The following is a 21,829-nucleotide window of genomic DNA, read 5'->3' on the forward strand; positions in this document are numbered from 1 at the left end:
TCAGAACAAAAATCTCCCCGAGTTCAATATGATCTTCAATATGATTAAAAAGGAAAGCTGCATGTTCTTAAAATTTTCTCTTTACAAATTGGTAGGAAAAAAAATCCTTAGTCTAAATGAGATAAGATTATGTTCAGTCATTAAGTATTTTGAAAATAACATCATGTTTTAGAATACAAACAGCAGTCACTTGGTAGTCTCTACAAACTAATGACGATGCATAGATTCACTGATGAATGCAACTTGGTATTGCATCTTCTCCAAGCAGTCAATTCAAGATTCCCACTGTTTAAAGAACATCACCAATCCCCACCAAAAACAAAAACCCTCCACAAAACAATCAAACAAACCACCAAACCAACTGTCAAGCAAAATATTTTTAATTAGTCGGCTGATCATAAATAAAGCCACATAAAAGATTTAACAGAATTACAAATAGTTTCGTGTTTCTTTTGTGGATTCAATTCATAATATGCATTAGTCAACCTCATTCCCTAGCTGTGACAAAGAGTGTCATCCAACAATGCCACAGTTTAGCAATTCATATTCTTAGTTACATTTTACATTCTCTTTACAAATGTAACACTTATGTACATTATATATATTTTTTCCTATAGTTCACGGACTGAAAGTCTAGTGCCTTTACAGGGAAATGTTGAATTCATTTCACGAATATGAATCATTCCTGTTAAAAAGTAATTCATACAAACAAGTGACACAGTACCGCTGCCCTGTGGCATCTCTCATCCGAGCTCAAGTCCAGAAATGTTGTGTTAGTTGTAGAAGACGACTTTATCTAGTTGAGACTGTGGCAGGTCCTTCCACAGTCATGGAGTCTGCCGGCTCAGAAGAGCACTGCACTGCTGCGCTCCTGCAGATGCGTAGAAACCGACTCGGCACGCGGGGTGAGCAGCAGTCCTGGAGGGACTCTCCCTCCCTCTTCCCTATCTCTGGCCCAAGCTGCAGACACAGTGACGGGCATCGTGTCTTCCAACACCACCTCGTGTCAAGTCTCCTGAGCTTCTCTGATGGATCGTGCTTTACCCGGCTGTGGAGCGGTCCACGCGGACTCACTTGGTGGACTTCACTTACAAATCTGCTGCTGAATGTGAATCAGAAACTCGTAGTAAGAGAATGCAGCCTCCGTGCGGTCTTCAATCAAATGCTGGAAAAAGTCTGTTTTGGCGGGACTCTCATCTCTGGAAGGCAGAGAACAGCATTTACCCAAAATGTATTATATATCACTACAAAGAATAAATCCACACTTTAGAAATACAACTATGTGGACTCCAGGAAAACGGAACTCAGGAGAGGTTAATCAAGTCACACGCCCACCACTACAACGTCCTGAAATTTGAGGAGAAGCATAGGAAAGGCGACATCATCATGAAATTACAGAAGACTTACTTTACCAGGTGAAGGACGGGGCTTAGCGGTCGGCTGTCTCTAAGCCAGGTTATAAAGGATCTGGTTCTCTCGGATGAAAGCGTGTCCAGCTCTGGAAGATGTGTCTGGTAAAAGAAATATAATTAGAAAACACAAACACAAATGCACACTAACACTGAACACACCTTCCCTCTCCAGGCCGCATTCCTTTTAGTGAATGCAACAGAATGGCTGTACCAACAACAGCATTTAACCCTACAAGCATGTGTGTGTACACACATATACAGATTCCCCCTAATACATACACAATGTACAATTTTTTGGAGTAAAATAATATACTGTATCATATAGCATGTGATCTCCAACTGGTTCTCTTAAAAAGTTTTAAAAACCTTTGCCAACTGGTGAATAGATACTGGGGCTTCCAGGCAGCCAATCACAAGCCTGCATAATGCCCCTAGACCCAACAGAGGCAACCACAGGGAGGAAATTTTAGTTGGAGAAAAAAAAGTGTGTTTGCTGGTGAGCATGTCAACCTGGGGCTAACCTGGTCTACACAGTGAGTCCCAAGTTAGCCAAGACTCCACAGGGAAACCCAGTTTGAAAAAGTGGGGGAGAAGAAAAGCAAGGCAAACATCACACAAAGTTTTTATTGAAAGGAAACATGCAGATATATAAAAGATAAAACTTAATACTGCGAAACCTGTTGGCATAAAGTTACTTCCTCCAGTCCTAACTAACATCCGCTCTGATCACTGCATCTCCATCAGTGAGGAGAGAGAACCTCGGTCTGCAGTCATGGAGACTACGCAGGTGGAACAGTACAATGGCAAGTTAGGTCTACGCCAATGCCAGTGAGTCTGTTAGCACTTCCTCAGGGCAGGAAGGGCGCCCAGGCCTCACCCGGGGTCCACCCAGTCTCCTGCTGGAATGTAAGAGGCAGGTTAACTGAAGGGGATCCATGAGTCAGCTTTCCTAAGGTTGTCATCCATGACAGGGGACCTCAGTGATGCAGCTGTGCTGGGTCACCCACACCTCTGTGTGCAACCTATGTTCCTAAGGAGCCTCAATAAATTCTGTTCACCAAACTGGCTTGCATGGAGCTGATACTTCTGCCTGTCATCAGTGTCCTATCCAGAGTAAACAGACATTTATTTACCTCTCCTCCAGAAAAGTAACACAACAAAAATCCACTGACCATTTTTGGTGGTATTGCTGCAAAATCAGGGTACCCAAGCACATTCTCTATAAAGTTATTGTCACAGCCTTTGCCAATCCAAATGTAAAAAACCTAAAAAATAAACGGGGGGGGGGGGTGTGCAACAAAATATTAAATTCCCTAATAGAAAATCCAATCGAATTCAGTTATCACACATAAAAGAGGTCATTTATGCTATCTCAGACACAAAATCTAACAAACATAAAAGGGATATATAACTAGAACATTGTAAACCTAGTTCTAAGAATCAAAAGCACTTCCCATCTTCTTTGCTTAAATTTCAAGGCTTCTAAGACTATTTAAGGCTTCTCTATTTAGGGGCTGGAGAGATGCTCAGTGAATCTGTCCGTCTTGCAGATAACCCGGGTCTGGTGCCCAGCAACCACATGGTAGTTCACAGCCATCCATAACTGCAGCTCCAGGGAGATCCAGTGTTCTCTTCTGACCTTCGCAGGCACCAGGCTTGCATGTGGTGCATGGACATACATGCAGGCAAAATACTCATACACATAAAATGAAAACTTTAAAAAAAATTTTTTTCTATGTGTGTTAGTATTTTGCCTATGTGCATGTATACATACCTCTTGTGTGCAGTGTCCACAAAGGCCAGAAGTGGATGTCAGAGCTCCGGGAACTGGAGTTACAGATGGTTGTGAGCAGCCATGTGTGGGTGCGGAAACCAAGCCAGGGTCTTCTGGCTAAGTGCTCTTCCCCAGGGAGCCAGCATCTTCCCCGCCCCTGCACTTATTTCCCTAACAGGAATGGACTGCTTTAACAAGAACATCCGACCCCTATTGGGAAGCCCCCCGAGCCACACCGAGTAGCCAGGCCCCTTCCCCAGGACCTCTCACTGCCCTAACTGCTGGACCCTGCCCTCATCCTGCAGAGTAAAAAGCCCAACCTCTGGACCTGAGATCCTACCAATCTCTACCCTGGAAAGCTCCACCCTGAAAAGTTCCACCCCCTTCTCAAAAAACTCTCTATAAGCTCTCTATCCTGTTTAGTTTGCTGCTGTTTCTCGCTCCAGCAGAGGCAGCCCACCCTCCTGTTTTTTTCTGCTCCCAATAAATCTCTTGTGTGCAGTTTGTTGTGTGGTGTGACTTTGGGGTATTCCTTGGCTTCCAATTTCAATTACTATCTCTACTTCAACTCATGAGTTCTGGGGCTGTTTACACTTGTCTGGACTACTGGTCACTCCTGAGCAGTGAGTGACTTCTCTAACCTCCAGCCATCAATAGAATTCCTGGCAGTGGATAGAAGCTGAACCACAAGAGAACTTCTTGAGGTCCATTTGAATTCGGTGGTTCTGATGGTAAAGCTCTTGATGGGAGGAATTTCTTTTCTGAGTACACGTAGCTGGACAATGTGCTGAGCTCCTGTGCCAGCCTCGGGTTCCTTGTGCCCTGTCTGCTGGGTGAAGGCAGGGCTAGCCCGTGTGTGTCCTCTGACTCTGTCAGCAGGGATGCTTACCGAGCCGCAGTCCATGAGGAAGGCTCCCTCTCTGGTCAGCTTCTCCGCAGACAGCTTCTGAAGCGACGGCTGAGGCACGACCCTGTCATTAACATGTATGGCGCCCTGAAAAGAAAAGGCAGAATCCAGCGAGTCATATGTAATTGCTGTCTCAGACTGTAGGAATCAGTCACTTCTATAAAACACTAATCTATGACACATTTTAGTGAATGAAGAAAACACACTGGCTGTACACCATGGTTTTACAGTAGAATGAAGACATTGAAATGTATTCAAATTTAAAAAGTGAAATCTGTTTCATTTACTTCCCTTCTGAGGTCAGTGTGTATCAATACTACGACAGCTGACTGCCATGTTTTATATTCCTCTTACAACATAATACTATGTATGGAATGAATACTAACCCCAAAGAATACAGTTTGAACACAAGGAAGAAAAAAGACACTATACAGTTGTAGATTACAAGTCTTATTGGGTAACAGATCTGGTTTACTATGTAACTAAAACTGCAGTCTGGTCATATCCCAAACTGCCAATAGCTACAAAGTACAAACGGACATCACTCTGTAACTTATCTTTGAATCAAACATTAAAACCAAGCTTCCCACAGGAAACTATTTTTAAAAACTCTACCGACCAGCTGATAGCATCCTCAAGTCCCATTGTGTACCTAGGTCCCTAGAAGTCTTTATTATTCGAATGTTCACCACCATGGGGAAGAAGAGAATGGAAGAACTACTGAAAAGACCTTAGCACCTTGGGCAGGAGGTCAGGACAAACGCATACCTCATCTGTCAGTCTGTCTATCCTGTATAAGTTGGGATGAATCATTTTCATTAGATGAACAAGTGGCTGAGACTTCATCTGGCACATGGCATACACACGATCATCCAGGCGTGTGCTTGTACCTGTTCTAAATGCTTTCTGCAAGAAAAAAAAGACACATGTTCTAAGTGAAACGTACATGCCGCACGCAAACAGCAAACCCAACTGTGGGGATTCAAGGCTCAGCATATTTAATAGGCAAAGAAGTACTAAGATGATGCAAATATGCCTTTAACATGATAAAACAGTGGACAGACACTCAGTAAGCGCTAGTCCTTTGCTGAGAGTCTCTTCCAGAAGCATATGTGGCCATTTCATAATTCAAACTGCTCACACAAAGGAAAAAGACATGTTTTGACAAGACTCACGGTGTATCTGCACACCTCCATATTCCACCCATTCCCCCTATTTTCAGAAGTCTTACAACACCAAAGCACCTAACTCTCCAGCTAACTGTTAAAAACAATACAGATTTCACTCCTTCACCCACCTGGGAGCTTGTAAGAAACTGATGAGCTACGACACATAGAGAACTACCTGTTTGAGAAGCGCCAAAACATAGAGCGGGAGCAGCTTGAGTGAGCTTGGTGCTGTCAGGGTGGAGCGCGGCACACTGGACACCGCCGAGCTATAGGCGGACAGGGGGTCCACCACAGCATTCACCAAGGCATCCCTGGCATCCGACAAGCTTGAGGACACCGAGCGATCCACAGCTGCGGAGTGAGAGGACACTCAGGCACCAGATCCCAGTAAGCGCTCTCTTCTCTCCGACAGGACACACGGATGGGGACACGGACGGACGGACGGGGACACACGGACACACACACACACACACACACACACACACACACACACACACACACACACTCAGGCACCAGATCCCAGTAAGCGCTCTCTTCTCTCCGACAGGACACACAGACACACACTTCCACATAACTAAAACCCTGGAGGAGGAGTACGGATCAACGCCACACTCCTTCTATCTTTGCTTCAATTCCTAGTACTGCCAAATGAGGTGTGGAAAGGAGGTCTTTCAGTAAATGCTATTATAATTTTGCTCCAAGTCAGTCATAATGGCTGCTTTCTCCAGTGATGTAGAAAACAGCAAGGCTCACTGCACATTTGTTCATTCATAAGAAGAGACTCAAAACCAAACCTCAGGAATGTATTAATTACTGAAGGCTTCTTTAAGTGTAGAGTAAAATGTACTTTTCTGAGTGCAGTTCTATGGCAGTTACCCATCAAATGCAGAATTGCTACCACCACCACCACACTAAAGATCCACGGCAGTTTCATCACCCCAAACTACTCCCTGTGGGGCTCCTTTGCAGTGAAGGTCTCTCTCTGCCCCCAATCTATTATCCATCATATAAGTTTTCCTCTTACTAAAGTCATGTAAATGGTGTCATGTGGACACACCTTGTGTCCCCTAGCATAATGTCTTTGGAGGTCACACTAACTGTGACAGCCCCTTCCTGCTCACTGCTGAGCCGTATTCCGCGCGTGGATGTGGGACGGTTTACACAGTAGTTGAAGGAGATCCTGGTTTTGACAAATCACAACCCCCCTTAGGGGACTTTAAATTAGGAATTATTTTTAAAATGTAAGGACAGCACAATTCATCCTGTAATACATGAAAATGTATTAAAATGTTTTAATTAATTGAGGGATTTCTAAAGTTAAAAAAACTAGTAGAAAAGCCCATGTTTTTAAGGTTAGAAACAGGTATTTCACCTGCTCTTTCGTGTCACTCACCCATGTTGGCCAGAAGGCAGATGGCAGCCTGCACATCCACTCCTGCGTACACATCTGCGAGGGAACTTACCACCGGCAAGCAGAGAGTGTGCACTCTGATTCTCCGCTCACCTAAGAGTGGAACACGTCATTACTGCACACGGGGCTAAGAAGAAAGCACCCAGATCACAATTTCACCCCGATTACTCTTCTGCTAGACTAAATCAACAACATTCGGAAATAGAAAAGGCTGTATAATTAATGTTTTGAGTGGCTTACTTTTATTTTTTTGCATGCTAGGGATTAAAGCCAGGTCCTCACAAATGCCAGGCCCTCTGCAGCGCTGAGCTGCACTCAGTCTAGTTAGCACGTTTCAAACACAATATTCCCCAGAGACTGGACAGAGGACAACAACACTGGCTGTTCATTCCCTCAGAGGACCGAGGCACAGTTCCCAGCACCCACACGGCAGCTCACAACTGTCTCTAACTCCGGTCCTGGGAAATCTATGCTCTCCCCTGACCTCCACAGGCACCAAGCAGGCACATGGTGCACATACATACATACAGAGACGATATTCACTCACATCAAATAAATGTCTCTTAAGAAAATTCTCCAACCCTGTAAACTATGAACATATATATCTTACATACAGTTGAATGTTAATTTCTGGTTGGTTTGTTTTCAAAGGTTTTATTTGTAATTACGATAAATGTATACCTATACATCTAAGTGTGCATGTACCCGCAGTGGGCAAAAAACGGGGCTGGATCCCCTAGAGCTCGAGAAGGGGCAGATGTGATCTGCCCTATGTGGACGCTGTGGATGAACCCAGTCTCTGGAGGCAGCAACTGCTGTAACTGCTAAGCCACCTCTCCAGAGGTTCTAGTTTGCCTTCAGTACTGTTCTAAATTATACTCAGGCAAGTAAAACATCAAAGACTTAGACTGTCAAGTAAGAAACGAAGGCCTCCCTTACTGCAGTTCTTTCTTTTCCAGAGCACCAATGCAGAGGACGGCAGTTAGTCACTGTGCTTGCCAGAAACATATGATGCTAAATATGAATTTTCCATAGAAGAAGAAGCCCACATGGCCAGAGGAATGGCTCAGCAGGTGCAGGCACTTGTCATCAAGCTTGATGATGGGCCCGGGACTGACTTGTGAGAGGAAGAAGTGATTCTGTAATTTGTCACCTGACCTCCCCATGCACACTGCGGCGTGTCAGCCTATGAGTGTACACACACAGAATTAATAAATACATAAATGTGATAAACTATTTGTAAGTGTGTTATTTGGGGCTGGAGAGATGGCTCAGTGGTTAAAGGTGGTTGCTGTTCTTTCAGGGGACCTGGATTTGAGTCCCAGCATCCATATATTGGCTCACAACCACTAGTAACTCTAGGTCCAGGAGATCCAACACCCTCTCTTGGCTCCTCCCATGAGCACATAGACTCACACATACACGCACACATAAATAGTAATAAATCCATCTTAAGGTGTGTTATTTAAAAATTCAACAGGCTGGAGAAATGGCTCAGAGGTTAAGAGCACTGACTGCTCTTCCAGAGGTCCTGAGTTCAATTCCCAGCAACCACATGGTGGCTCACAACCATCTATAATGAGATCTGGTGCCCTCTTCTGGCCTGCAGGGATACATGCAGACAGGACACTGTATGCATAATAAATAAATTAAAAAAAAAAAAAAACTTTAAAAAAAAATTCAAATGTGAGTTAAGAGAAAGAAACAGAACACACTTAGTCCACTACTACAAGTGTCATTACTGCCGCAGCATATCATTCTTTCTCCTTTCTCTACTAAAGGAGGCGGAGAGAGGGCTACACGCCACTCCAGTCTCGATGACCCACCTTTGCTGGATGTGTAGAGCAGGGCTGTCTGAAAGCACACTAAGGAAGTGTCCGTCAGACTCTCTTCAATGGACAACTGTACTGCAAACCCAGCGTCAGGGTTGATGTTGGCAAGAGACAGCAGGTCGGTGGAGCGGACAAAGAAGTTTCCGTGGAAAGTGTGCATCGAAAGACCTGGGGGAGAGAGCTGGCGTGAAGACGAGCAAGTCACTGTATCTCTGCCTAAGTGCAGAGTGAGGCTGGTTCTAACCGACCCAGGTTTATAAAGAGAGGCTATTTATAAATGCAGCTTCTGTAAAGGGAGCCTTATCCTCATTAACCTACACTTACACCTAACCTTACCATCACAGTCTACATGCAGGTCCAGCTGAGACATAACTAATACCCAAAAGTGAGAAACCGAGGGCTCCTGACTTTGGATTTAAGATGAGATTCTGCCCCACAAGCACATAACCCAAGGAAGTCATCAATTAAACAGTTGTTAAGGGAGCAGCTTTTCCTGTTCCCACTGCCACTAACATGGGCTTTCCTCCTGCTTTTCTTGAATAAACAAAGATGTTGCTTTTATCCACGGATTCTAGTTATTTAAAGAAACCGGTCAATGGTCGCTCAATAACTACATTTCAGACCGGGTTCAGCTGGACCCATCCTCTGTGATGGACAGCCACCCACCCATGGGTCTGGGAACGCTCACTGACTGCCACAGGAATGGAACAGACACACACACACTTTTCAAAGTTCATACCTTTAGTACATCTTATTCTCATAACAGCTTCAAATCCAATTTTCCTAGTGAGGTACCGTTTTAGGTCTTTTTGTAACTTTTCTGCTTGTGAAGGATTGTGAGTAGAGTGGAAAGATGGGTAGTAGAATATGCACCCTGCAGAGTACTTGGACATGCACGCTTTAGGGAGAAATACATCAAGTATTAGCTAGAGAAGTAACGATAATCTACTTGTCTAACAAGTACTACAGATTCCATGTTATGAAAAACTTATGTGAAAGCCCAACATCAACAGGAATGAGATAAATCTGAAACCTGAGACATTTATAAAATATAAGACACTGAAGTTTATTGTTGAGCAGAATGGCTAAGGGAATCATGCTACAAAGCGGAATAGTAAGAGCAGATTCTTTGGGTATCTTTAAAGTTTACTGATAAACGCCATTCACTACCTATCTAACCCATGCGCCTTTCTCCCCCAGTACTAAGAGTGCTTACTGAAGAGCACAGTGTTCACTACATGTGAGAAATCTCTAAGTAGGTAACATGATGACATCCTCTTACCCAAAGAAGCAAGGTCAGAATACTGGGAACTGAGAAGGAAGAGATCCACTGCAGTCTGCTGTCCCGAGCAATCCAAAGCAAGTTTCTTATAGAAATCAGTGGCGGGCCCAAGATGATGTACCACCTAAGCCAACAGATCATAGAGAGCCTCTGGTTATGCACACAGTGTATGTCTCTTGTAACAAGGGAGAAGATACATACTTCATTCCATTATCACCCAACAGAGTGTGGGCCCCGATTCCAACAGTAACAAAACCTAGTGTTTACAGCATGCACTATGGCTCAAGCCACTGCACTTTGGAAACTGAAGCAGGAGGACTGCTGAGCAGTCAGAGCCAGCCTGGGCTACCCAGTGAGAACCCTCACCTTCACCCTAGTGGGGAAAACATACGGCACACGGCTTTAGATATTTTATATAAGATGAATGAGTCAATGCTCACACATACATCCCATAAGATTTTCATTATTAGCGCTCACAGATGAGAACACTGAGGCAAGTCAGATGACGTCAGACTGAGCTACTGAACATGCTGATATCCTGTTACTGACAAGGATAAGGAAGGCTTAACGAGTTCCCTCCCAGCTACCGGACAGTTGACTACTTTCACCTTTACTAACTCGTACATACTTTAGTTTGGGGGATCTCAGAAATCACAATGAAAAACGCAAGTTTATGTGAGTGGAGACAAATTACATTAGTTTGTGTTCACCAAGCATTAATACCCGGAGAGTGAGATTACTGAAGGCTTACATTTTTCTCTACTATCTAAGTTTTCTATAATGATTAGTATTCCCTCTGTAATCTAAAAAGCTTATTCATAAGCATGTTAAATTAAGAGCTTGATTAAGTTTTTCACTTGTATAATAGAAATGACATTGGGGACAGAGAATCAAGCCATAACAATGATGAAATAGCCATTCCACCTTTGGCAAGACAGTGCTTTGTTCATCTGTAAATAAAAGGGTTAGGTAGGGCACGTTTCTGAACATTAAAAATGAATGTGTCTAGTTTAGGGTGGGTGTGAGCGCGCCTGTGCCCCCCCCGCCCCTCCCCCAGCTGCAGGACTGCTGGGACTACAGATGCCTGCCACCACCTCCAACGTTCTACCTGAAAGGGACTGAGTTTGGTGAGCAGGTGTGTATGGTCAGTGCTCTTAGCACTGAGCCATCTCTTCAGACCAAATTTTATGCTCTGCTAACTAAGTAATAAGACTACACCAAACCCCCAAATAAAGGCAGTCTGGCTTAAATTCTTACTGGTTTTATTTACTGCTAATGAAGCAAAGAGGAGGTAATGGATAATTTCAGTCTTCTGGTGGAAAAAACACCAGTGGTTAAGATACGAACACTCAACATGCAATACCTTGGTACTTGACCTCTGGTTCGGATCTTCTCTGGACTGCAGAAGTCCTGCCCCCAGGGAAGGTAACTGCGTCTGAAATACGGACACGCGGCCACCCGTGGGAGACATTAGTTTGAAGGCAGCCTGAAGGGCAGGACCGAGGGCACTGTGTGTTTCTCTAGTATTGATGAACATATTTGGTAATGCGTTCAGTAAGTCTTTTATAAGCTGAGGGAAGATGAAAGGTTGAATTATTGAGAAGGCAAGAGGGTTTTCTTCTCTGAAACATTCTAGAATAAAGCGTGGTAACTCCGCCTCGGGACCATGCAGGAAGGACTCGCTAGATGCTCCCACAGTGTCCAACAGCAATGGACCAGTAACAACTGTTAAGATGGGAAACAGCTAATAACAAGTGTCTTGATACTTTGAGGAGACAAATTAATCTTACCTCTTTACTTTCATACAGATTCACAAGCAAACTATCCGGTGTGGGCAGAAAAACATCTATAAGGAAAAAAACATTTCATCAGGACATAGTCAAGAGGACATTATAAAGTCGCGCGTTTTGGTTCTACAAGGACACTTGCCATGTGTGTTATAATTCTGCCATAGTAAACACATATACTCCATATATACACATCAACACACACAGACACAGACACAGACACACACACACACACACACACACACACACACGCAAAACTTAAAAATCAAGCATTTCCAAGAAAACACCTATTTTAAACAAATGCCAAGCTCTACCAAATCATGCTCACAGCACATGACAAGTTGGACTTAAAGTCAAGTGGACCCTGCTCCAAACCCACAGCTATACAGACTACCCTCTGACGCTTACCGTCGATATCAGATACAATCAACATCTGAGGCTGTGATAATCCTTCTTGTAAATTGTAGAAATGAATGGTGCTGTCAAAAGTCATGAATCCTATTCTTGTTCGTGAATCTCCAGGAAGCCTAGTGATAAAAATGGCAGCCTGAAACTCAAAGTGCTCAGTCACATTCACAAGATACTGAAAGAGGCTAAGTCCAAGGATGGCTACACATCACCTTTTACAGGACGCAGAAAAACTATCTGAACCAATACACAAGGAGTCAATCAGACAAGGGTGTAGCTAGCACTCATGAATTCAGACTCAGAAGGTGAAACAGCCTTCAGCTAAGAGCAAACCAGAACCCAAGTGGTTTTTAAAGCTCAACATTTCCATCTTACTTTTCTCTAGGACAGTGGTCCTCAACCTTCGGAACACTACAATCCTTTAGTACAGTTCCTCATGCTGTGGTGAGCCCCAACCATAAAATTTTCCATTGCTACTTCATAACTTAATATTGCTACTGTTATGAATCATAATGTAAGTATCTGATATTCGACTCCCAAGGGGTCGAGGCCACAGAACGAGACCTGGACTGTTACTATAGCTGGGGCTGGTCTCGAACTTGTGGCGATCCTGCCTCAGGTTCCAGAATGCGGGATTACTTGGAGGGAGACACCATGCCTCACTGTTAGACTCTTAAGTAAGAATGTGATCATATTTTCCGTCTCAGTATCATAGTGGTGTAACCTGTTTGAACACTCTACGGTCAGAATGACAAATACTTTTCAGGAAAAAATTAACAATGTTGTTAGACTTTAGTACGTGAATTTTAAACAAAAAAACAGAGTTATGAACTAGGAAGTTTCCTGTTAGAAGTCAGTTTTCAAAACAATGCCATGGTACCAAGAATACAGCCTGCCATGCTTCCCTCTGTGTGGGCTATTTGTACACTGTGTGGAGATGTGTTGCTGTGACTGGTGAATGAAAAGCTGAATGGCCAATAGCTAGGCAGGAGAGGATAGGTGGGATTTCTGGGGAGAGAAAGGAAGAGGAGGAGGAATCTAGGCGCTGGGCAGTACAGAGAGATAAGGTAACAACGTGACAGAACATAGATTAAAATAAATGGGTTAATTTAAGCTATAAGAGCTGGGGGCCAAGCCTAAGCTGTAGGCCGAGCTTTCATAATTAATAAGAAGTCTCTGTGTCATTATTTGGGAGCTGGACGGCAGGACAGAGAAAGACGCACAACATTCCTCAGTAGCATGTGTTACAGCAGTGCATCTTAAAGTTCGCCAGCTGTGTCCACTTTGGTTATGGAAGTCACTACTTCAGCAGGCCTTGAAAATACTTCTGAGTACAAAAGATTCCCGGGGCTAGCGACGGCTCAGGGGTTAGGAGCACGTGCTGTACTGGGGAGAAGTACGCAGGCTGGGCTCCCAGAACTGACCGTGGCTTATCACATGGTCAACCCCAGTTCCGGGGCTAATGCCCTGTGTAGGTCTCCCTGGACCCCAGCTATGCATGTGATACACAAATTAAAAGTAAGCAAATCTTTAAAAATTCCAAAGTAGAATGTGCATCAAAGCACAACCCTTTAGACTGTTAAGAATGACCAAGCCACCGCCTCAACACAGTCTCAAGAGCGGTCACACACATTCCAGGGAGAAAAATGCATTATTCAGGTGCTAATACCGGGCAGGACTTAAGTTCCCACAGATTAATATGCACTCCTCTGAGACCTCGAAGTTCCCAAAGTCTCAGGACATTAGCCAGCAATTATAGCGGAACCTACTGACCTACCCTGCTAAGGAAATACGCTAATCTCACTAAAACGTGTCTGTAGCAAATTCTTTTCTCAAGACTGTTTCCGGAGCCCTTTCAGGAAATGTGCTACCACAGGGCTGGGATCTGGTACCCTGCTATTCTTGTCCTCACCTTTCCAATGTGTCTATTTTCTGCTGTAATCAAACAAATACAGCTACTTTCCACTCTCACTTTATCCTTTTGGTTTTATGCAATCTAAGCAAATAGTCACTTAAACCTTGCTGGAATAACTGGGGCCATTTCCTCGTACTTTTCTGAGAATAATGGAGGAAACGGATTGATAGAGCAGGAGATGGAATGGGAACTTGCTCGACTCACTCAGAGAAAACACCTGGCACTTCAGTAACTCCAGGGGCAGTGACCCCGAGGGGAATGTAGAGTTGAAAGACAGACCAGCGTGGAGGCGTGGTTTAGAGACAGAGCGCTGGCCTGGTGAGTGGTCCAGAGCTCCATCTCCAGCACACACACTATATATATAATTGTGCAGAAATGTGAAGGATCCTCTTCAAGGCTGGTGGAAAGACTCCTCCGTGACTGCTGGAGACGAACAGGAGGGGCTGAGGAGTTTACACATAAGCCACCGTGTTTTCTGTTCCAACTTCCATAGCTGGGGGCTTGTACCAGTAAACACAGCACACTCTCGGGCTTCCTAACATGTCAGCAAACTCAGCTCCTACTGTCCTGCTCTTCAAATCAGTCTCTCACTAGTGCCAATAAAACTAACTTGTGAAAACATGTCTTACCAGTCATAATTATAGCTAGATTTCTATACATCCATTTTTTAATTTATTAGCTTTATTACATTGACAAAATCATATGCATCTACAGGTTACAAATGTCTTGAGATGCACCCATAAGGCGAGGTAACAAAATTTAGCTAATTAATATATAAGGTCAACACGTAGTAAGAAAAGGCAAGTCTGCTCAGTATTGCCAGTCACAGTCACCAACAGTTCTTTGCATGGCTGCTGTGTGAACGTCTGCAGCTGTTCCCCCCGCCACCCCCACCCCCCAGCCGCTGGCAGTCTCTGCTTGTAGATCAGCTGTTAAGAGTCCAGACCTGACTGAAATCATTCGGCATGTATTTCTCAGTGCCTGCTCTAATGGGACTTGGCTAATATCCCTCAGACTTACTAGTCAGTAATAGTAATATTTATTACTAATACTAGTTAGTAGTAGTGTCATCCAGATTCCTGATGCACAGGCCAGTCTCTCTGGCTCAATGCTCAGGCAGCTAGTCAGAGGACTAGACAAGATTCAAGTTCTTTCAAAATATTAAAGCAATTATTATGTTATGAATTAAGATATCATGTTGTTATTAAGTCATAACAAGGAGCAAAATCCTTATATTCTATAAAGTTAGGGAAACAGCCAAATCTAACAAAACTTAGCAAACAAAACAATTTGTAAATTGTACAAGAGCACTTCAAATGTATACACACACTTATATACCCACATAGGAATAAAAAGTATTCTTACTTGTCTAAGTGTTCTAATAACGACTGGCATAAAACTGACAAATACCCAGCTTCCACTGCGTTATGGGACACATCTAAAACAAACAAGTAGACTGCAGGCTGAGGAGGACGAAGCTGCAAGAAACAAAGACGTCATCAGTTAGCGGCACACTTCCTGTTTTCCTATCACTATTGCTGCTGGATGAATTTACTGACCACCTGTACAAATATAGATAGATATACACACAGATAGATAGATACATACATATCTCATATGCATCAGACTAGGACTGCAGTTTCAGCTAATGAAAATGATATTCCTTTCTTTAGTTTTCTTGTAAAGTTCATTTGAGATTAGACTGAAAGGTACTTGTAATGGCTAAGTATGTTAAGTGTTTTTATGTAAGGAAAGTTGACTAACACATCCTCTAAAGTAATAGCTGCTGGCTATTTATTTAAGGCTAACCAGTCTAAATATTTATGTATGCTCTCTTGTTCCTAAAAACATTGATCTAGTTTGTAGGGTATTTTCACTTTTTAAACGTCTTTATTTATATTTTATGTGCTTGCGTGTTTGGCCTGCACTAAGTATACACGTGCATGCACTGGATCTCCTGGGACGGGAGTCACAGAGAGCTGTGCGCTGCCGTGTGGGTACAGCACCAAACCCTGGTCCTCTGCAAGAGCAGCAGGTGTTCCTAACCACTGACCCCTAGGATTATAGTTCTTAAATTAATTTTTACTTTGTTGAGAATTGAACCCAGGGTGCTGCACACCCCAGACAGACACTATATTGAACTGCATCTCCAGCCCTTAATTTTAATTTTTCATTTAAAAAGTAACATTTATTATTCTTTAAAGAATAAAATTTTGAGGCTAGAGAGATGGCTCAGTGGTTACAAGTGTGTCCTGGTCTTGCAGAGGACCCCAGTTCAGTTCCTTAGGCCAGTGTCAAGTGGCTCATAGATGCCAGCAATTCCAGCTTCAGGGGATCCAACTACTTCTTCTGGCCTAAAATGTACAACCCAGCCGCCCTCCCCTCCCTGTACACACATACACACACACATACACACAAACACAAAACAAACAAAACCCCTACAAATTAAAATCAAAGTCGGACAATCTGTCATTTGCATTAGCTACTAGATCATCGATAGCGGCCGAATCCCAAAGCTTAAGGTAAGTGTAAAGAAGGGTCCTGTGATGGTGTAAGGTATAAACAATCACAGAAGTCCTCGTCTGCTAGAGAAACAGTGACATACACAAGAGTAAAATGATGTGATGTCTCGGAAGTTTTTGTGTTTATAAGTGAGTGTGTGAGTGTGTGTGTGTGTGTGTGAGTGTGTGTGTATCAAAAGATTTGTTTTGTTCTATCGCTCTCGGCTTGAGTGCTGGGGAAATGTCTGACACTGACCCTGGAGCTAGGCTGCTGGTCAATGAGCTCCAATGATTCTCCCCAATGCCTTCCCTCACCACCAGGGGACTGCAAGCGCTTGCACGGCTGTGCCCGGCTTTGGTGTGGGCACTGGGACCCGAACCCGGGTCTCCGAGCTTGTGCAGCGAGCACTCTCCCCTGAGGCATCGCCCCAGGCCCTGCATTAGAGTTTCAGATATTCGAGGACGGGGAGGGGCAAGAGGATGAGGAGTGGGTGGACAGATGGATAAATATATTTGTCAATCATATTGATGTTAATAAATATTCGGTTTAACACCAAGTTACATGTACAGGAAGGCTTATTGAAATTGAGCTGCAAAAAGTGATAAAAGCGTCTTTTTTTTCCTTCCTTTATGTTAAGTATCAGTGCTGGGAAATGAACCCAGTACTTCACAAATGTGAGGCAAGAGTTCCATCACTGAGCGGCACTCTCGGTCCATGAAGGTTTTCCTAAAAACCTGTCCACCAAAGGTCCTGAAATCACACGACAAAGCTAAAGCCTATTTACTCGGCCACTCAGGGTAAGATCCCCAGGACTCCAGAGCCAAGAACATGGCAGCTCTACAGGTGAGGGGTGAACAGACAGTGAAGGTGGGAACCGACATGGAAACTGATCTAGGCTAAGTTAACCATCAAAATCACAAAAATAAAGACTCAGCACAATCCACCCAGCACCAGATGTTTCTGGCTATCTCTCCTCACTTGCGGCACTTCAAATGGTTGCTAACAACCAAGAGTGAAAACGATTGGGGGTGGGTGGGTTAATACTAGTTTTAATAAAAATAAGAAAACAAAGATGAGCATTATGTAACCTAAAATCCATTTCTGTAAGCAGAAAAGAATAAGAGTTAGAATCAATATAAAGAACAGCTGGAATTTGATGAATGAACTGTAAAGAGAAAAACTGAACAAGCTATTCATTCATATTGCCATCTGTCCTGAGGGAACCGTTAAAGATGGTGATAATTTTAAGACTAGTCTTTCATATTAATATTTTAAAAATACAGACTTCAAAATCTAGATGAGAATGTACTTAAAAGAACTGCCTCATTTAATTGTGTCCCATAACCAGTTCAGATACTGAAGTGAAGAGTTACCATGTAGTCCGAGGAAGCGATGAACTCCACAGTTGAATTCTGAACTTCCGGCCGTTTGTGAGGCTCCCCGTAAGACCGAGTCAGGGGGTTATACAGAAACTCTTCAGGAACTAGACGAGAGGTAAGAACCAAAGCACACTTAGCGACAACACACCTTCATCACCAATACTTAACGTTTACTAAAAAAGGAAACCTTTAACCCCTTTGAAAAATGTATTTGCTGAGAAAACCAGGAAACCGGCAACCTTCTTCCCTAGACTCATGTCCTATTTATTGTATCACATGACATGGAAAAAATCAGACAAGCACAACTGGGAAACAGTTTGAACAGGAAGACCTCAAAAACGGGTAAAGAGGACAAGAAGACACATGTGTCTGCGTGTGTCTGTAAGGCCAGCCTAGTTCACTGACCAGACTCACAGCTGTTGTGCACATGTGTTCACCGAGTGACCAGCGTGGCTTTTTATGTGCTTTCATTCCCTTTTGTTTGACTTTGCCCGTCACTCTTGTTACTGTGAAGAACCTCCTCCCAGATCAAACTGGAGGGAGGCCCCAGTAACTGTCCTGAAGCTGTTTTTAGAGCAGTGAGAGGACACACGAGCGAGGAAGGTGTCATCCAACCACACTCAACTCACCACCACTAATCCTACAGCAGAGGTTGCACTTCCAACCACACTCAACTCACCATCGTTCACCCTGTAGCAGAGGCTGCACTTCCAACCACACTCAACTCCCATCGCCCCCCCCCCCCCCCCCCCCCCCCCCCCCCCCCCCCCCCCCCCCCCCCCCCACACTCAACTCACCATCGTTCACCCTGTAGCAGAGGTGCACTTCCAACCACACTCAACTCACCATCGTTCACCCTGTAGCAGCAGGTTGTACTTCCAACCACACTCAACTCACCATCGTTCACCCTATAGCAGCAGGTTGCACTTCCAACCACACTCAACTCACCATCGTTCACCCTGTAGCAGAGGTTGCACTTCCAACCACACTCAACTCACCATCGTTCACCCGTGCAAGCTGCACTTCCCCCACCCACTCCCACGTTCACCCTGTAGCAGAGGTTGCACTTCCAACCACACTCAACTCACCATCGTTCACCCTGTAGCAGAGGTTGCACTTCCAACCACACTCAACTCACCATCGTTCACCCTGTAGCAGAGGTGCACTTCCAACCACACTCAACTCACCATCGTTCACCCTGTAGCAGAGGGTGCACTTCCAACCACACTCAACTCACCATCGTTCACCCTGTAGCAGAGGTTGCACTTCCAACCACACTCAACTCACCATCGTTCACTCTATAGCAGAGGTTGCACTTCCAACCACACTCAACTCACCATCGTTCACCCTGTAGCAGAGGTTGCACTTCCAACCACACTCAACTCACCATCGTTCAACCTCGTGATCACGCAAGAGGTTGCACTTCCAACCACACTCAACTCACCATCGTTCACCCTGTAGCAGAGGTTGCATTTCCAACCACACTCAATCACACGTTATCACCGAGCAATTGACTCGCGGAACAGAAAGTCAAGACGCTGTAGCAGCACAGACCCCAGTGCAAAGTGGGACACCATCACGCCTGCTCCACGTACAAGACATGGGTGTGCTACTAAGCCTAGTGACACACTTGCTTAGCAAGTTGAGTAGCTTACACGTGCTACTACGACATGGTGTGCTACTAAGCTGGACACATGCTTAGCAGTAGTAGCTATCACTTTCCACAAAGGCAAGTCAGACCATTAAAAATCAGTCAGGAGCCCATGGCCGAGAAAACCATGTCGGGACCTCCCAGCCAGCCTCAGAGACAGCAGCCAGGGAGCGGCACCCACGGCGGCGGCGGGAGAGAGAAGGCCCGCTCTCTGCTGAGCTTCTGCCCTGGTGCCAGGCGGGGAGGCCGCTGCGGGGCTGACAGCCGTCACAGCAGGTGAGAACGGAAGCCAAGGCCACAGAAAACACACCCCTATGTGCAGTTTGGAAAAGAACTTTATAGTTAGTCAATCTAGAAACTAGAGAACACATTAAAACATCACATACTATTCTATGTCCCTGAATCCATCCAGTATCATTTTATATGCTTCGTTTGGGATTTAAAAAAAAAAAAATCAACATATAATTTTGTATTTAATGTTCTGCATTACTATCTTATAGCTGCATATCATTGTGAGGAAAATAAAATTAACTGAAAATGAGAAAATGAAATTTACTCATAATTCTAGATTCCAGAGAACATAATTATTCCTACATAGTATACATACTTTGACAAGATATCATATATGGAATCTGTACTGAAAGAAAAACTCTCAGCAGCTGGGCGTAGTGGCTCACACCTATGAATTCGAGGCCATCCTGGTCTACAGAGTGAGCTCCAGAATAGCCAGAGCTACAATAGTGAGATCCTGTCTTTAAAAAAAAACCAAAAAAAAGACAAACTTTCAGCTATGCATAGAAGAAATTAACTGTCCTGGTTTAATGATGAAGGTTTTAATAGTGTTTAAATTACATACTATTTACTGAATGAATAAATTCACAGGACTGGTTACGCATTACAATTACTTGATTTTCCATTCACTGATATTTTCCATCCATCCTAGCAGGCAAGTAAGTGTCCCACAAAAAAGAACGTGAGTGAGAAATGCAGCTTCAGTATAAATGTCTCCGGTTAAATTTTTTTCCGACCTTTAAAATTTTAATTTTATTTTCTTGGCCAACCAGACTGTCAGCTACTGCTAACATTATCTACACAAGTTGTCAGGAAGACGTGTAAGACTCCAGCAAGGTGGCTATTAACCCAAGCTTTCATTCAGCAGATCTGACAATCTTAGGCTCCCCCACTATCCCAAGGTATTTAATTTCAACCAGATAACCTCCCTCTCTATCTGGACATAACTGTTTAAAAAAAGACCAATCTTAAAGTTTATGCATCATCCATGGTGGCTGCAACTTCCAGACTACTCCTGAGGTTCCAAGTGAGGCCCAGACTTTCTTACAGAAGGCTTCTGCTAACTGTACCTTTCCTGTGTTCACTACCTCACAGAACTGGACTGATCATGTGTCCGGCAGGCAGCACGCAGCTGTGGTTCACATCTGTCCCACTGGGAGGAGATCCAGGCTGTGGCCACTGCACACCAGCGCCAGGCAGAGCAGGTGCTCAGAGACATGTGTTGACTTGAATCTTACAGAAGTCGTAATTTTTACAAGAAATGTATTACATTGTATTTATTTTCATTTGGCATGTGCCACAGTGTGTGGGATATGTGGGGGTGTGCTTGCCATAGCCTAAACGTGGAGGTCGGAGGACAACTTGTGGGAGTCGGCTCTTTCCTTCCACCACGTGGGTCCTGGGGATCAATCACCAGCCCAGAAATGATTATTTCCAACTCTACTAAACGAAGACAAACATCCTTGGGAAACAAAGAGGTCTGGAGACCGTGTACATGTACTGGAACCCGAGTAGTTAGGATGCACTTTACCGTCAGGTCTCTGAAGGGATGCAACAACAGTCCCAAGGGAAGCTTGGCTTTAGTCAGCAGAGCCTGTGTCTGTGGGATGCTGGTCAAGGTGCATCGGAAGGAACTGCCAAGACACAAACATGCAGCAGTTAGCCACCGGGGCAGGCGCACCGGGAAGAGCCGGGTGAGAACCACCGCCGGCCGGCTACCGCAGCTATTAGCGGGAAGACGACCTCTCAGCCAGGCATGGATGTAACAGGTGTCAAGAGACCTGAGTCAAGGAGCCCCATTTGCACAGTTGAAAAGCACAGCACAGTCTAATACACAGTGAGTGCTCTGTACAGCACAGGCAGGAGCTACAGAAAACGCAGCTGCTCCGGCATGCAGTGTTCCTGCTTACTGGACCTTCCACCCTGAACTCACTCTTACCACAAGACTCATCCAGTCACGGCTTCTCCTCGGGCCTGAGCCCACAAGTGAGGGATGGCTTCTACCTGAGCTCTAGGACACACTCCTGCTGTGCTGGACAGGCCGGGCAGGGAGAGCTGCTCCTGCAGGCTCGGTGAATTCCCTGAACACACTCTGCTAGTCCCTCTCGG

General features: G+C 44.4%; 1 protein-coding gene across 1 annotated transcript in view; it reads right to left on the minus strand.

Annotated features, from left to right (window-relative positions):
• Positions 1–358: 358 nt before the first annotated feature.
• Sec24b (SEC24 homolog B, COPII coat complex component) overlaps positions 359–21,829 on the minus strand; it is a 78,778-nt gene continuing 57,307 nt past the window's right edge. The window contains exons 7-23 of the mRNA XM_037207091.1: positions 21,170–21,354; positions 19,116–19,160; positions 17,773–17,882; positions 15,263–15,375; positions 11,983–12,101; positions 11,578–11,633; positions 11,151–11,357; positions 9,788–9,911; positions 9,245–9,403; positions 8,500–8,673; positions 6,656–6,766; positions 5,438–5,613; positions 4,862–4,999; positions 4,076–4,180; positions 2,585–2,677; positions 1,408–1,511; positions 359–1,199 (exon numbers count right to left, since the gene is read on the minus strand). Of these exons, the coding sequence (XP_037062986.1) occupies positions 1,085–1,199; positions 1,408–1,511; positions 2,585–2,677; positions 4,076–4,180; positions 4,862–4,999; positions 5,438–5,613; positions 6,656–6,766; positions 8,500–8,673; positions 9,245–9,403; positions 9,788–9,911; positions 11,151–11,357; positions 11,578–11,633; positions 11,983–12,101; positions 15,263–15,375; positions 17,773–17,882; positions 19,116–19,160; positions 21,170–21,354 (2,134 nt within the window). The 3' untranslated portion in view covers positions 359–1,084. The remainder of the gene's footprint in view (positions 1,200–1,407; positions 1,512–2,584; positions 2,678–4,075; positions 4,181–4,861; positions 5,000–5,437; positions 5,614–6,655; positions 6,767–8,499; positions 8,674–9,244; positions 9,404–9,787; positions 9,912–11,150; positions 11,358–11,577; positions 11,634–11,982; positions 12,102–15,262; positions 15,376–17,772; positions 17,883–19,115; positions 19,161–21,169; positions 21,355–21,829) is intronic.

Source organism: Peromyscus leucopus, chromosome 6 (assembly GCF_004664715.2).
Source record: "Peromyscus leucopus breed LL Stock chromosome 6, UCI_PerLeu_2.1, whole genome shotgun sequence".
NCBI classification, from domain to species: Eukaryota; Metazoa; Chordata; class Mammalia; order Rodentia; family Cricetidae; genus Peromyscus; species Peromyscus leucopus.